Source organism: Onychostoma macrolepis, chromosome 21, assembly GCF_012432095.1.
Source record: "Onychostoma macrolepis isolate SWU-2019 chromosome 21, ASM1243209v1, whole genome shotgun sequence".
Lineage (NCBI taxonomy): Eukaryota > Metazoa > Chordata > Actinopteri > Cypriniformes > Cyprinidae > Onychostoma > Onychostoma macrolepis.
The window spans coordinates 26,227,856-26,241,520 of NC_081175.1; the positions used below are offsets into that span (position 1 = coordinate 26,227,856).

General features: G+C 37.4%; 1 protein-coding gene across 4 annotated transcripts in view; it reads right to left on the reverse strand.

Moving 5' to 3' along the window:
* The window catches only part of col27a1a (collagen, type XXVII, alpha 1a), a 100,315-nt gene that overhangs the window by 23,688 nt on the left and 62,962 nt on the right, over nt 1–13,665 (reverse strand). For all 4 annotated transcript variants that reach the window (XM_058757770.1, XM_058757769.1, XM_058757771.1 and 1 more), the window contains 8 exons: nt 12,114–12,167; nt 10,849–10,893; nt 9,009–9,062; nt 7,366–7,410; nt 4,490–4,543; nt 4,359–4,403; nt 2,474–2,527; nt 2,232–2,285 (listed from right to left, as the gene is read on the reverse strand). In XM_058757770.1, coding sequence (XP_058613753.1) covers nt 2,232–2,285; nt 2,474–2,527; nt 4,359–4,403; nt 4,490–4,543; nt 7,366–7,410; nt 9,009–9,062; nt 10,849–10,893; nt 12,114–12,167 — 405 coding nt within the window. The remainder of the gene's footprint in view (nt 1–2,231; nt 2,286–2,473; nt 2,528–4,358; nt 4,404–4,489; nt 4,544–7,365; nt 7,411–9,008; nt 9,063–10,848; nt 10,894–12,113; nt 12,168–13,665) is intronic.

Below are 13,665 nucleotides of genomic sequence, written 5' to 3' on the forward strand. Positions count from 1 at the left end.
TCAGTGCCATAGAGAAACATTGGAAGATCCGAAGCTAGCATCGGTTTTATGGGCTTTATGCTTCAAAAATGGAAAAACGATGTGCCTGGGGTACTCGTAACACTGATTCCAGGTATACCGAGAGGATGGGCAATATAATTTATTTTATTACATTTCCTGAATCCAAACAAAACAGAGCAAAATGTTCATCTGCTCAAGCAGAACATTAATGTTATATTGTGCTTTAGCAAGGTATCTCTGGCTAAAACTATGCTATGAGTCCATGCTAACGTACAACCTAAATAGCGGACTGTTCTCGTGTCTTGTACGTTACAGTGTAGGTCAAAAACACATAAACGAAGGTCTACATTTCAGTACCTCTCCATATTAAACTGGTTAAATGTACATTAATTTAATCGTACCCTGCGATACATGAACAGTGTTGATGCATGTTGTCATCCGTGATCGTGATGACCGACCGTAATATGAGACTTCTCCCGCCTTGCACTGTGATCTCATCTGTGAACCCTCGCTTCGAGTTACCCACCGTATTTATTTTTAAATATTTTATAAATCCCTCCATGGAATATTTAATTCCCATTTGGTGGCCTTCTGTGTCCAAAATTGTGCAAAAACATCATGGGACAAGATTTTCACACGGCAGCTGTCATTGAAAGACAGTGAGCAACTCCGTTTGTTTGTCCGAGGGAGCAACAGTAACCAAGGGGGGCAGGACTTACCGATAGGTCAATTAGGCTTTCAAGCTTCAAAACTGTGACTCTTAGTACTTTTGTGATTCTGTATGGGCTAGAAGACTTGAAAATAGTACAAAGTCATTTGGAAAACTGTTAAGTGCTTTTTTTAAGCTAGAAGACATCATTCCTCGTGGGGACTAATTACACAGAAAAATCCTACCAATACAATTCTGCAGAATTTTTGCTTACAGAAGAAAGTGAATCATACACTTTCATGGAACATGTGTAACTGTGTACAGTAAATAATTAGAGGTTGACCGATTCATCGGTTTTGCCGATTAATCGGCACCGATAGTTGATTGCTACAACTATCGGTTATCGGCAAAAATCCATGCCGATAGTTTTCCGGTTTGCAACCGTTGCCGGAATGGCTGAGAAGGGTCCGCTGGCATTATACAGTACGAGAGCGGCCTCTAGAGGTGGAAATCACTGACAGCACATGTTGTTTATTTTGACACGTGACACTGCGCGCTGCACAGAGCGGAAAACTCCAGACTTGCATTTAAATACAGCCGACAGAAAAGCCTGCTGCGGAACAGAGCGCCATTCACATAGTTTTCTATTAAATTACATTATATTTGTCCCAAATCGTTGTGAATGTATATAATGACTTCACCCTAGGCTATAAATTATGTATTGTGCATTTTTCAGCAAAACGTTTGTCTTTCTGTGGCTCTAATAAAGTCGGTATGCTTCATGTAGAGAGCTGTAACAGATCGCGCTTTCTCTTTCCACTTGCTCTGTTTTTTTAAACACCGAACTTCAAACTCATTTATGCCACATTGTTCATTCTTGAAGCAAACTTATGTCCGTTTGGTGATTTAAATAAATTGTTTTAGACCGCCACCTCTGAGTTCTCCTAGACGCAGCGCTGCGCGACTAACTTTTTTTTTTTTTGATTAGATAATTATCAAGTGTTAAAAAATAGAAGCAAATAAAGTGTGTGAGTACACATACAATATCCATATGTATGTAATTTTAATGCTATGGCCTTGTGTAGATATTTAAACATGGCCATCTTTAAGCATGACTGTTGAAATTAAATGGTAACATTTAACAATAAAAGTCAACTCGTAGCATTAATGAAAACTGTAGAAGTATTGTTCCTTGTTAGAGTGTTTTCATTTCAACATTCACTATTAGCTACTAATAGGCTATATTTTTACATTTTAAAGTTTCTTCTTTTAACATTAGCAAATTATGAAATAACTTTAATGATCAATATAGTAAATAATATTAATATTTTTATTCATTTACAAAGTATGGTTCAGTACTGTTGCTGCTTTTTTTTTTTTTTTAAATAGTAAAGCACTAGCTCTCTTTCAGTATCCATTTTGAAAACTATCGGTTGATTAATCGGTATCGGCCAGTGTGGTCCAACCTAGCTATCGGTATCGGTAAAATCCACTATCGGTCGACCTCTATAAATGATGACAGAATTTTCAGTCTGAGTGAGCTATTCTTTTAAAGAAATACAAAAAAAGATAAGAAACAAACCTGTGGTCCTGGTTTTCCACGAGGTCCTGGTAATCCTGGCAAACCCTGAACACCCTGAAACAAACAAATATAAAACACATTTTTATTATCACAAGCACTCGTTCGAGAGCATGAGTGCATGTGTAACTGTCTATGAAAGCTCTAACATTTGGGCAATTAGAAGGTCAGATTTAATCAAAACATTAGACATCTGGACATAACAGTGTGCAAATGTCAAACACAGGGGGAAATGCAAGGTATACCTTGTCTCCTTGGAACCCAATTTCCCCTTGTTCTCCGGGAAGCCCGACGTCACCCTGAGAGAGAAAAGTGAAAGAGAAAGAAAAAGTCAGAAAAGAGACCAGAGAAAGTTAGGGCAAGATCAATTTTGTTTTCATTCTATAATAGCAGTTTGAGAAGAAGCCTGATTTGAACAAACATAGTCATAAACTGCTGAAGCAATGATCCAGATTTAATGTGGGTTAAGCTCCATAGACAGCATTTGTAGCATAATGTTGATTCGCACAGAAAATCATTTCAACCCCTACCTTAAGTTTTAAAATTGTGGAAGGTGATACACCAAAAGTAAATCCACAAGATATTACAGGAGATAACAAGGGACTAAGGTGTAAGACTCACTCACTGAACTGTTATATGTAAAATATTTTTTTTGAATTATATACACAACAATACGGACTGTTGCATCCACCTGCTAATTGTACTGAATAATGAAAGTGAAAAAATGCAAGCTTTACATTTCCAGACTACTGGCACTACAGACTTCCAATGTTTGTGCATTTATTTATCTGTTTATTTGAAAATACATTTTCTTTAAATAAATAAATTGCTTATTTGCTAAAATCGCTGACCATTATAATCAATAATATACTATAATATCATTAGACTTCCAATGCATGTGCATTACATTTATTTAATAACAATATTTACTTATTTACTTAAAGCATTTGTCCTGTAAATAAATAAATAAAGGTTGTTTATTTATAAAAAATGTATTTGTTTATTAAAAACACAATTATTGATCAATATAATCAACATAATGCCATAAAAGCTGTCAACAGAGTTCAACATGTATTGCTTTAATAAATAAATAATAACGTTTATTTATTAAAAATGTATGTATTTTATTTCAATTGCCCCTATTATGGATTTTTGAAAATGACCTTAATGCAGTGTGTAACACAGCTCTAAGTGAATGAAGACATCCTGCAAGGTTCTAAATCTGAAAGTGCACCATGTATAAAGTTATTGTCTCTCAAAAGAAAGAGTCGACTCTGAATCATTCGTTTTTAAAACGAATCTCAAGCCGTTTCATGTTGATGTCAACATGAAACATTAGCATATTGCCCGCCCACTTGTTGCCTGGGAAAACTTGATTTTCCCATTGGTTTGAATGAAAATGCAAATTCATTCTTTGCCACTAGGTGCCGCTTTTGGAGCATTAAAAGCTCACAAACACTGCTTTAAACGAAATCAACCAATCACCGCAGATTAGCGTCACACAAAGGAGGGGTTTGGAAAAATGAATCGTTGAGCGAATCGTTTGGGAGTCGTTGAGCAAATAAGGTAAAAATAAATGCATATTATAAGAAAATGAAAGTGTTTTTTGACCTTGCATGCATGACAACCTGTTGTTGGGGACTCCCAAAACCAAAATATGAACCTTTCATAACCCATAATAGGGGCACTTTAAATACTAAATTATTGACCATTGTGATCAACATTATCCCATGAAAGCTGTCAATAGATTTTAACATGTATTGCATAGATAAATAAATAAAGATTATTTATTTATTAAAATTGATTAATTTACTTAATTTATTAAACAAAATTATTGACCATTATAATCCACATTATGCCATAAGAACTGTAGAGTTTAACATGTATTGAACCAGGAAGCAACTCTCTCTCACAAACTAACAGAGAAAACCTGTTAGTGTTGGTACTTTAAATATAACTTTACAAAAATTTCACATTTTTTTCTAACTGACCAAAAGAAAATCTCTTTGACCACATGCTACTTAAGGCTGGAGCTTTTAAAACATGCGTAACACAGGGTGGCCAATGGGGAGAGAGAATTTCCATCACATGCTGAGGTGAAACAGGCCAATAACAGAGTATTCAGATCACCTTATCACCTTTCAGTCCGGGCTCGCCCATGTTCCCCGAGACGCCCTGGAACAAACACACACACAAACACATATGCTAAAGTGGCTGTGAGTGATGGAGATATGTGTGGGGTTCATATGTGCATGACTTACTTTCAGTCCGTTTGGTCCTGGCAAACCGATTATCCCGACAGGGCCCATATCACCCTGGAGAAGAGACGGAAATGAGTGCTGTGCGTGCTTATAAATGTCCAATTAGAGAAGGACTCATAAAACTTCATCTGATAAATATTCTGGGTTTTATTGAGGTGCAAGAGTGCCTGCAGGGGGCACACAATCTCACGTTACTCACCCAAGTACAACCCAAAAGAAAAAATACTATCAACTTGTCAGCATTTATGAAAGCAAATGTGGATTTTATTTGCACATCATGCTCTTCAGATCAAACTGATTTCAGCTGTACTACAACAACAACAAAACACTGTGTGCTTATAAATGCTGAACACAGGGTGACCAGACATCCTGATAAAATCTTACCAGCCATCAATGACAATGTTACAAGTGGGATGTGATTTGTAACGATGATTATTTTTAACTTCAATTTGCTTGCAAAACTATTGTTTGTGTTCAGTACAATTTTTAAATGTTTCTGAAAGTCTCCTCTGCTCATCAAGGCTGCATTGATTTAATAAAAAATACAGTAAAAACAGTAATATTGTGAAATATTATTACAATTTAAAATCACTGTTTTCTATTTGAATATATTGTAAAATGTAATTTATTCCTGTGATGCAAAGCTGAATCTTTTAGCATCATTACTTCAGTATTCAGTGTCACACGATACTTCAGAAATCATTCTAATTAATGATACTTTTTTCAGAACTCTTTGATGAACAAACGTTCAAAAGAACAGCATTTATTTTAAACATTATAAATGTCACTTTTAATCAGTTTAACGCATCCTTGCTGAAGAAAAATTATTAATTTCTTTAAACATATTACACCTCACATCAGTAAAAGTTTTTTTTTTTTTTTGGATGTTAACATCAGTAGTTAGTCTAGGTCTAGGTTAACATAAGGTCATATGCATTCAAACCCATTTTTAATAAACAATCTTTCTTTGATTTCCTATAATCTGCATAACTTCTATAAACTGTAAGAAATACTGTCATGGCCAAAAAATATCGGCACCCTTGCAATTCTGTCAGAAAATGCAACACTTCTCTCAGAAAATTGTTCCAATTGCAAATGTTTTGGTATTCACATGCTTATTGTTTTTGTTTGCACTGCAACAATATAAAAAAAAGAGAAGAAAAGTCAAACTTGATAAAATTTCACAAAGAACTCAAAAATGGATTGGACAAAATTATTGGCACCTTGTCAAAATTCTAAGAAATAATTGCTTGATTTATGCTCCTGTAATTTGTATTTAGACACACCTGTGGCAAGTAACAGGTGTGGGAAATATAATAATCACACTTGCAACCAGTTAAAATGGAGAAAAGTTGACTCAACCTTTGTGTTGTGTGTCACACTGAGCATGTAGAAAAGAAAGAAGTGTAAAGAGTTGTCTGTGGATTTGAGAGAAAAAATTGTGGAAAAACATGGACAATCTCAATGCTACAAGTCCATCTCCAGAGATCTTAATGTTCCTGTGCCCACTGTGCGCAATATCATCAAGAGGTTTACAGCCCATGGCACTGTAGCTAACCTCCCTGGACGTGGACGGAAGAGCAAAATTAATGAAAAATTACAATGAAGGATTGTTCGAATGGTGGATAAAGAACCCCGATTAACTTCCAAACAATTTCAAGCTGATCTGCAGACACAGGGTACAACAGTGTCAGCTCGCACTATACGTCTCCATCTGAATGAAAAGGGACGCTATGGTAGGAGACCCAGGAGAACACCACTGACACAAAGGCATAAAAAAAAGCAAGACTGGAGTTTGCCAAAACTTATGTGACAAAACCACAATCCTTCTGTGAGAACGTACTGTGGACAGATGAGACAAAAGTAGAGCTTTTTGGTAAAGGACATCATGGAACTGTTTACAGAAAAAGAAATGAGGCCTTCAAAGAAAAGAACACAGTCCCTACAGTCAAACATGGTGGAGGTTCAAAGATGTTTTGGGGTTGCTTTGCTGCTTCTGGCACTGGATGCCTTGACTGTGTGAACGGTATCATGAAATCTGATGATTACCAAAGAATTTTGGGGTGCAGCGTAGCGGCCAGTGTCAGAAAGCTGCGTCTCCACCAGAGGTCATGGGTCTTCCAGCAGGGCAATGACCCGAAACACACTTCAAAAAGCACTCAGAAATGGTTACAAACAAAACGCTGGAGAGTTCTGAAATGGCCAGCAATGAGTCCAGATCTGAATCCCATGGAGAGATCTCAAAACAGCAGCTGGGAGAAGGCATCCTTCAAATCTGAATGACCTGGAGCAGTTTGCAAAAAAGAGTGGTCCAAAATTCCAGTAGAGAGGTGTAAGAAACTCATTCATGGTTACAGGAAGTGATTGATTTCAGTTATTTTATCCAAAGGGGGTGCTACCAAATACTAAGTTAAGGGTGCCAATAATTTTGTCCAGTGCATTTTTTGGGTTCTGTGTGGAATTGTATCAGATCTGACTTTTCTTCTCTGTTTTTTTGTGTTGTTCCAATGGAAACAAAAAAAATAAACATGTGAGTACCAAAACATTTGCAACTGCAACAATTTTCTGAGAGAACGGTTGCTTTTTCTGACAGAATTGCAAGGGTGCCAATATTTTTGGCATATTGTATTTCACCTGCATATAACCTCAGCAAGCTCTACGTCTCTGATCTGCCCCAATTTTTGTCACTAAGGTCATCCGGTCACCCTAGCTGAGCGTAAACACTTCCATTCACACAGAAAACTTTACTCATCATGCATGAAGCATTTATTTTTTCAAATGGGGACATCTCCAGATATTTTGTTTTTTTCAGATTTAGCTCACTTCTGGGGACAAATCTGTCCCTAAAATACAGTTAAATAAACCATTTAACTTACAATCAATCCAAGGACACCAGGAGGACCAGGAGCTCCTATAACACCCTGAGTTAACACAGAAACACACAGAGCGTTATGCTTTCCTTCTGAAACAAGTACAGACTGCTAGTGCTTCAAATGTCAGAACATGCATGCACCTCTAAATGTGTGTCATTTATAATATGTGCTGTGTTAATGCACTCTCTTCATATTCAGAGATATTAATATGGCCGTTCAAACGAGTGTGTGTCGTAGAGAGCGTGTGCGAGTGTCTTTGTAGAAACAGAGATGGTTTGTTGTTGGCTCTGTAGCAGCGTGCCGGAGCCATTTCCTCTCGTTCCCCTGGTGTGATGAAAGGATGAAAGGAGCACTTCACTCCTCTTTTCAGGAAAGGGAGAACAGGAAATGAGAGGGCTTTCAACTTCCTGTTTTTACAGTCCCCATATTATATATTTACAGGTGAAAAAGAGGCGGGATTGGACTTAAACACTTCCTGATATGATGTCACCTACTCCAACCAATCAGAGACATTTTTGGAATGATAATATTTCTACTAATTAACCAAAACAATTATCATCAAATATATTAGGATACTAACCTAAGAATCTAATGATCTAAGTGAAATAAATAACTGAAATACATAAATAAATACTACTGAAATAAATAAATCAGTCAGTCAATCAATCAATCAATCCACTTGGCAAAAAGATATAATCTAACACTTTCCCTACTAAAGAAAATAAATAACATTTATTCTTCAAACTAAATTCATTCGACAAAAAGACCATATTTAACACCTTCCTTATTGAAATCAATCAATCAAGCCAGCCAGTCAATGGACAAATAACAGGATCTAACACCTTCTTTACTGAAATAAATTACTTAATAAATAATAAATTAATAAAATGTATTAAACAAAAAAATAAAATAAGATTAAAGTGAACAAAAAATGCAGGATCAAACACTTCCCCTAATGATAGATAAATAAATAAATATAATTCAATTCAATTATTTAAATGAAAAATAAAATAACATTCCAGCAGACAAAAAGATACAATCTAACATCTTTCTTACTGAAATAAATGAATATATCATCCTAAGATTGTTTGCTGGTCTTAGCTGGTTTAAGGTAATCTCCCAGGTTTACTACCCTTTAATACAAAAACCCTTTAAAACCAGCAAACCAGACCTAGTATGATCATGCTGGGAGACTACTTACAACCAGAAAACTACCTTAGGCTGGTTTAAGTTATTTATATTCAGCATATTCAGCATTATATTCACAGCCTTGTTTATATTTGACAAATTAAATTTGGCTTTCATACCAGCTTAAATAAAGAAATGTGTACAGAAGATACAACACTGCTGTTGTGTGTGTGTATGTACGTGTGTACATAAGTGGTGAGTGGAAAATTGTTCAGCCGAGATACCGGAAGTAAATCACACACACACACACACACACACACACACACACTCACTCACAAACACGCATGCTGAGGGCATTCACCCTGAACACACACACACACACACTTCCACTGCTTGTTTGGAAGCCTGCAAACTCTGTGTTTATGTGCATTTCTCATCAGCTCTGTTGTGAGGGTTTTATCTGTTTTATGAGAAAAAGACAAAAGAATATGCATAAAAAACCCAAATGTTTAACTCACTGGCTCCCCGTCCAGTCCTGGTGGGCCTCGCTCTCCAAAATCACCAGGAAAACCCTGAGAGAGAGAGAGAGACATTACAACACATCACTATCACACTCACTGATTATTTAAACAATTAATAAAGAAGCAAATGTGGCCTCCACAAAGCTGCATTGTGAGTGGTTGCCAGGGCATGGTTGCTAGGGTGTTCTGGATTGTTGCTAGGCCATTGGTATGTGGTTGCTTATGTTTTCTGAGTGGTTGCTAGGGTGTTCTGGATGGTTAAGCTGTTCGAAGAGGTTGTTAAGCTGTTCTGAGTAGTTGCTGGGATGTTCAGGATGGTTGCTAAGGTGTTCTGAGTGGTTGTTAAGGTGTTCTGAGTAGTTGCTAGGGTGTTCTAGATGGTTGGATGGTTGTTAAGTTGTACTGAGTGGTTGATAGGGTGTTCTGGATGGTTGGATGGCTGTTAAGGTGTTCCGAGTGGTTGCTAGAGTGTTTTGGATGGTGGTTAAGGTGTTCTGAGTGTTTGCTGGGTTGTTCTGGATGGTTGTTAAGGTGTTCTGAGTGGTTGCTAGGGTGTTCTAGATGGTTACTAAGGTGTTCAGAGTGGTTGTTAAGGTGTTCTGAGTGGTTGCTAGGGTGTTCTAGATGGTTACTAAGGTGTTATGAGTGGTTGTTAAGATGTTCTGAATGGTTGCTAGGGTGTTCTGGATGGTTGGGTGGTGGTTAAGGTGTTCAGAGTGGTTGCTAGGATGTTCTGGATGGTTGGATGGTTACTAAGGTGTTATGAGTGGTTGTTAAGGTGTTCTGAATGGTTGCTAGGGTGTTCTGGATGGTTGGGTGGTGGTTAAGGTGTTCAGAGTGGTTGCTAGGGTGTTCTAGATGGTTACTAAGGTGTTATGAGTGGTTGTTAAGGCGTTATGAATGTTGCTAGGGTGTTCTGGATGGTTGGATGATTGTTAAGGTGTTCTGAGTGTTTGCTGGTTTGTTCTGGATGGTTATTAAGGTGTTTTGAGTGGTTGCTAGGGTGTTCTAGATGGTTAAAGTGTTCTGAGTGGTTGCTTGGGTGTTTTAGATGGTTGCTAGGTTATTGTTACATGATTGCCAGGCCACTGGTATGCTGATGCTAAGGTGTTCTGAGTGGTTGCTAGTGTATTGTGAATGGTTGCTAGGTCATTGGTATATGGTTGCTAGAATATCATTATGCAGTTGCTAAGATGTTCTGAGTGGATGCAGGGGTGTTCTAGATGGTTGCCAGGTCACTGGTATGTGGTTGCTAAGGCATTCTAAGTGATTGCTAGGTCATCAGTATGTGACTTAAGTTTTTTTGAGTGTCTTTAGCATGTTGCTATCCCGCATGTTTCCACTAAACCGTGGATTAGGGCTACTGTTCAAATCACTAACCCTTAGCATGAGCAACAGCGGTAACGCTAGTAATGATGACATCACTCAGAGCCCTGCTGATTCAACAGGAAGTTTATAAAGTCAGATGTCAAAGGTTGTGCTGATTTAAACAACCTCTGTATGGCTGATTCTGCATCTTAGTGTGTGTGTGTGTGTGTGTGTGTGTGTGTTCATGATTCAAAGAACAATACAAACTCTCTTCCTCTCTCTCAGACACACATAAAAATAATTACTATTAAATAAATAATGATTTTCTCATTTTTATGCAGGCAGCTTTAATGACCTCATATTGAGAAACTACATGGACTGTTTGTACTTTTAAAATTAATTTGTTATACTGCAGGGCCATACAATACCATAGAATGAGTACATTATATAATTTTGTTTTACATTTCTCACACATGCTTACAAAAAATTCACATCTGTATCTATAAAGTATGTTGAGACAAAACTTTACCGGCCTACCCATCTTGCCCCTCTTCCCCGGTGGACCAGGACTACCCTGAAAAATATAAGAGAGAAAGAGAAAGAGACAGACAGTAAATAAATGCTAAAAACAGTTAAAAGTCTTATACCATTAGAAAGAAGCACTCTACATTGTCTCTCTGTCTGTGTGTGTGTGTGTGTACACTCTGTTATCATATGACTCATCCAAACACCCTCAGCTGAATGCCAGAACCAGCTGGAAGTAGTTTCCACTTTTACAGCACACACACACACACACACACACATTTCAATGATGGGATCTACTGTCATACATCTACCAGTAGTGGGCAGCACTTGATTTAAAAATCTACCACTAATCTATTTCCATACTAATAACTGTAACAGCAGTTAGAACTATACTTGGAACACTACTAGAACAGCTTTTGTTTTTCTTCAGGAAACACCTTGTGCTTGTAAGAATAAGCAAGGATCAGCATTTACCCATATACTATAAACAGTGCTGGGTAGATTACGTACAAATTGTAGTTCATTACTAATTGCAAATTACATGACAAAAATTGTAGTTGGTAACAATTTGGATTACACAAATTAGGCAATGTTGTCTGGCTACTTTTTGATTACTTTTAGATTACTTCTGACCTAATTTGTTTGTCAAATAGACTTGAATGGGATTATTGTGTATGTACTGATAAAAAAAAAAAAAAAAAATACATTCCATTCTTTTGTTATCAACATCATGAAATGATGTTCAAACATTAAATCAAACATTACATTACAGCAGGGTTTCCCAAACTAAGTGGTAGGTTCATTTAGAAAGAAGAAAAAAAAAAAAGGATTTAGGGTGAATCAATAAATTATGAACAATTTACTTCCATTGTGTGAATAATATGTTATCATGTAATCCATAAAATAGTAACTGTAATCTGATTATGAGCATTTTAAAATCTAATACAATGTAATTACAAGTACTTTATTTTTGTAATCTGATAACGTAATCCAGATTACATGTAATAATCGGTTACTACCCAGCACTGACTATATACAGTAGTATGCAAAAACGCAGTATGTTACAATGAGTAGGATGGTTTGCGATGGCTAATTCAGTGCATGTGACAGCATTGATGAGGTGTTTGTATCTGTGGGAGTTTTAATGGATTCATATGAAGTACTTTAGTGGCATTACACAACGGCCATTTGCTGGAATATTCGCCCACTGATGAGTGTGTTATGATCACATGACTGCTGAAAAATGAGTCATAACATGAACAGACTCACTCTTTCACCATCAGCTCCAGGTAAACCAAAGAGTCCAGGGATTCCAATGAAACCCTATGAAGAAAACAGAGAGAAACAGAGAGAAGCTCAATACTTCTGGAGCAGAGGAAAACAGGAAAGAATGATCACAAATCACGCTTTTTTTAGTATCTAATTTTTTCTCAAAAGTGATGTTCAGGATGGTTAACATGTGGTTACCAGGGTGTTTTGAGTGGTTGCTAAGCTGTTCTGGGTAGTTGCTATATTGTTTCTAGGGTGTTCTAGATGGTTACTAAGGTGTTTTGGTAGTTGCTATGTGGTTACTAGGGCATTCAAGGTGTTTGCTAAGATGTTCTAGGTAGTTTCTACACTGTTGCTAAAGTGTTTTTGTGGTTGTTTTTAATGTGGTTACTTGGACATTCTAGGTGGTTGCTAAGCAGTTCTGGGTAGTTTCGATACTGTTGTTAGGGTGTCTTAGTTTGTTGCTAAGGTGTTTTAGTAGTTTCTATAGTTTTCAGGGTGGTTGCTAAGGTGTTTTGTAGTCCAAGTGTTTGCTTGGGCATTCTAGGTGGTTGCTAAGGTGTTGTAAGTGGTTGCTAGGGTGTGCTAGGTGGTTGCTACAGTTTTATAAGTGGTATCTAGAGTGTTCTAGGTGGTTGCTAAGGTGTTGTAAGTGGTTGCTAAGGTGTTCTGGGCAGCTGCTACATGGTAAATGGCTGTTAAGGGGTTGTAAGTGGTTGCTAGGGTGTTCTAGGTGGTTGCTAAGGTGTTGTAAGTGGTTGCTAAGGTGTTCTGGGCAGCTGCTACATGGTAAATGGCTGTTAAGGTGTTGTAAGTGGTTGCTAGGGTGTTCTAGGTGGTTGCTAAGGTGTTGTAAGTGGTTGCTAGGGTGTTCTATGTGGTTGCAAAGGTGTTCTGGGCAGCTGCTACATGGCATATGGTTAAGGTGTTGTAAGTGGTTGCTAGGGCATGCCAGGTGATTGCTAAGGTGTTGTAAGTGATAGCTAAGGTGTTGTAAGTGGTTGCTAAGGTGTTCTAGGTAGCTATTACATAGTATATGATTGCCAAGGTGTTGTAAGTGGTTGCTAGGGTGTGCTAGGTGGTTACTAGTGTGTTGTAAGGGGTTGCTAGGGTGTTCTAGGTGGTTGATAAGGTGTTCTGGGTACCTGATACATAGTATATGGTTGCTAAGGTGTTCTAAATGGTTGCTAGGGTGTGCTAGGTGGTTGCTTATTATGCTATCCCCATTAATTTCATAGATTGATACTTTCCATAGATCAACAGATTAAGGAGAAATGTCAGAGACAAAGTAAATACTAAAATAGAAACTTTAAACAAACCCAACTCATAAGACTTATGACTTATAATCACTGGCAATCCAGCAGCAGATGTCCACTATATGATCAGTATGAACTAATCACATGGATGGACAGATGAATGGAGAGGTCATGGATGGATGAACGGATGGACATCTTCGTGTTGATGCAGGCCATGAAGTAAGTGTATATGCCCATGGACTGCATGGTGCTGGCCTCCACAATGTAGTCCAAGGGCACATACGCTCACTTCAGGG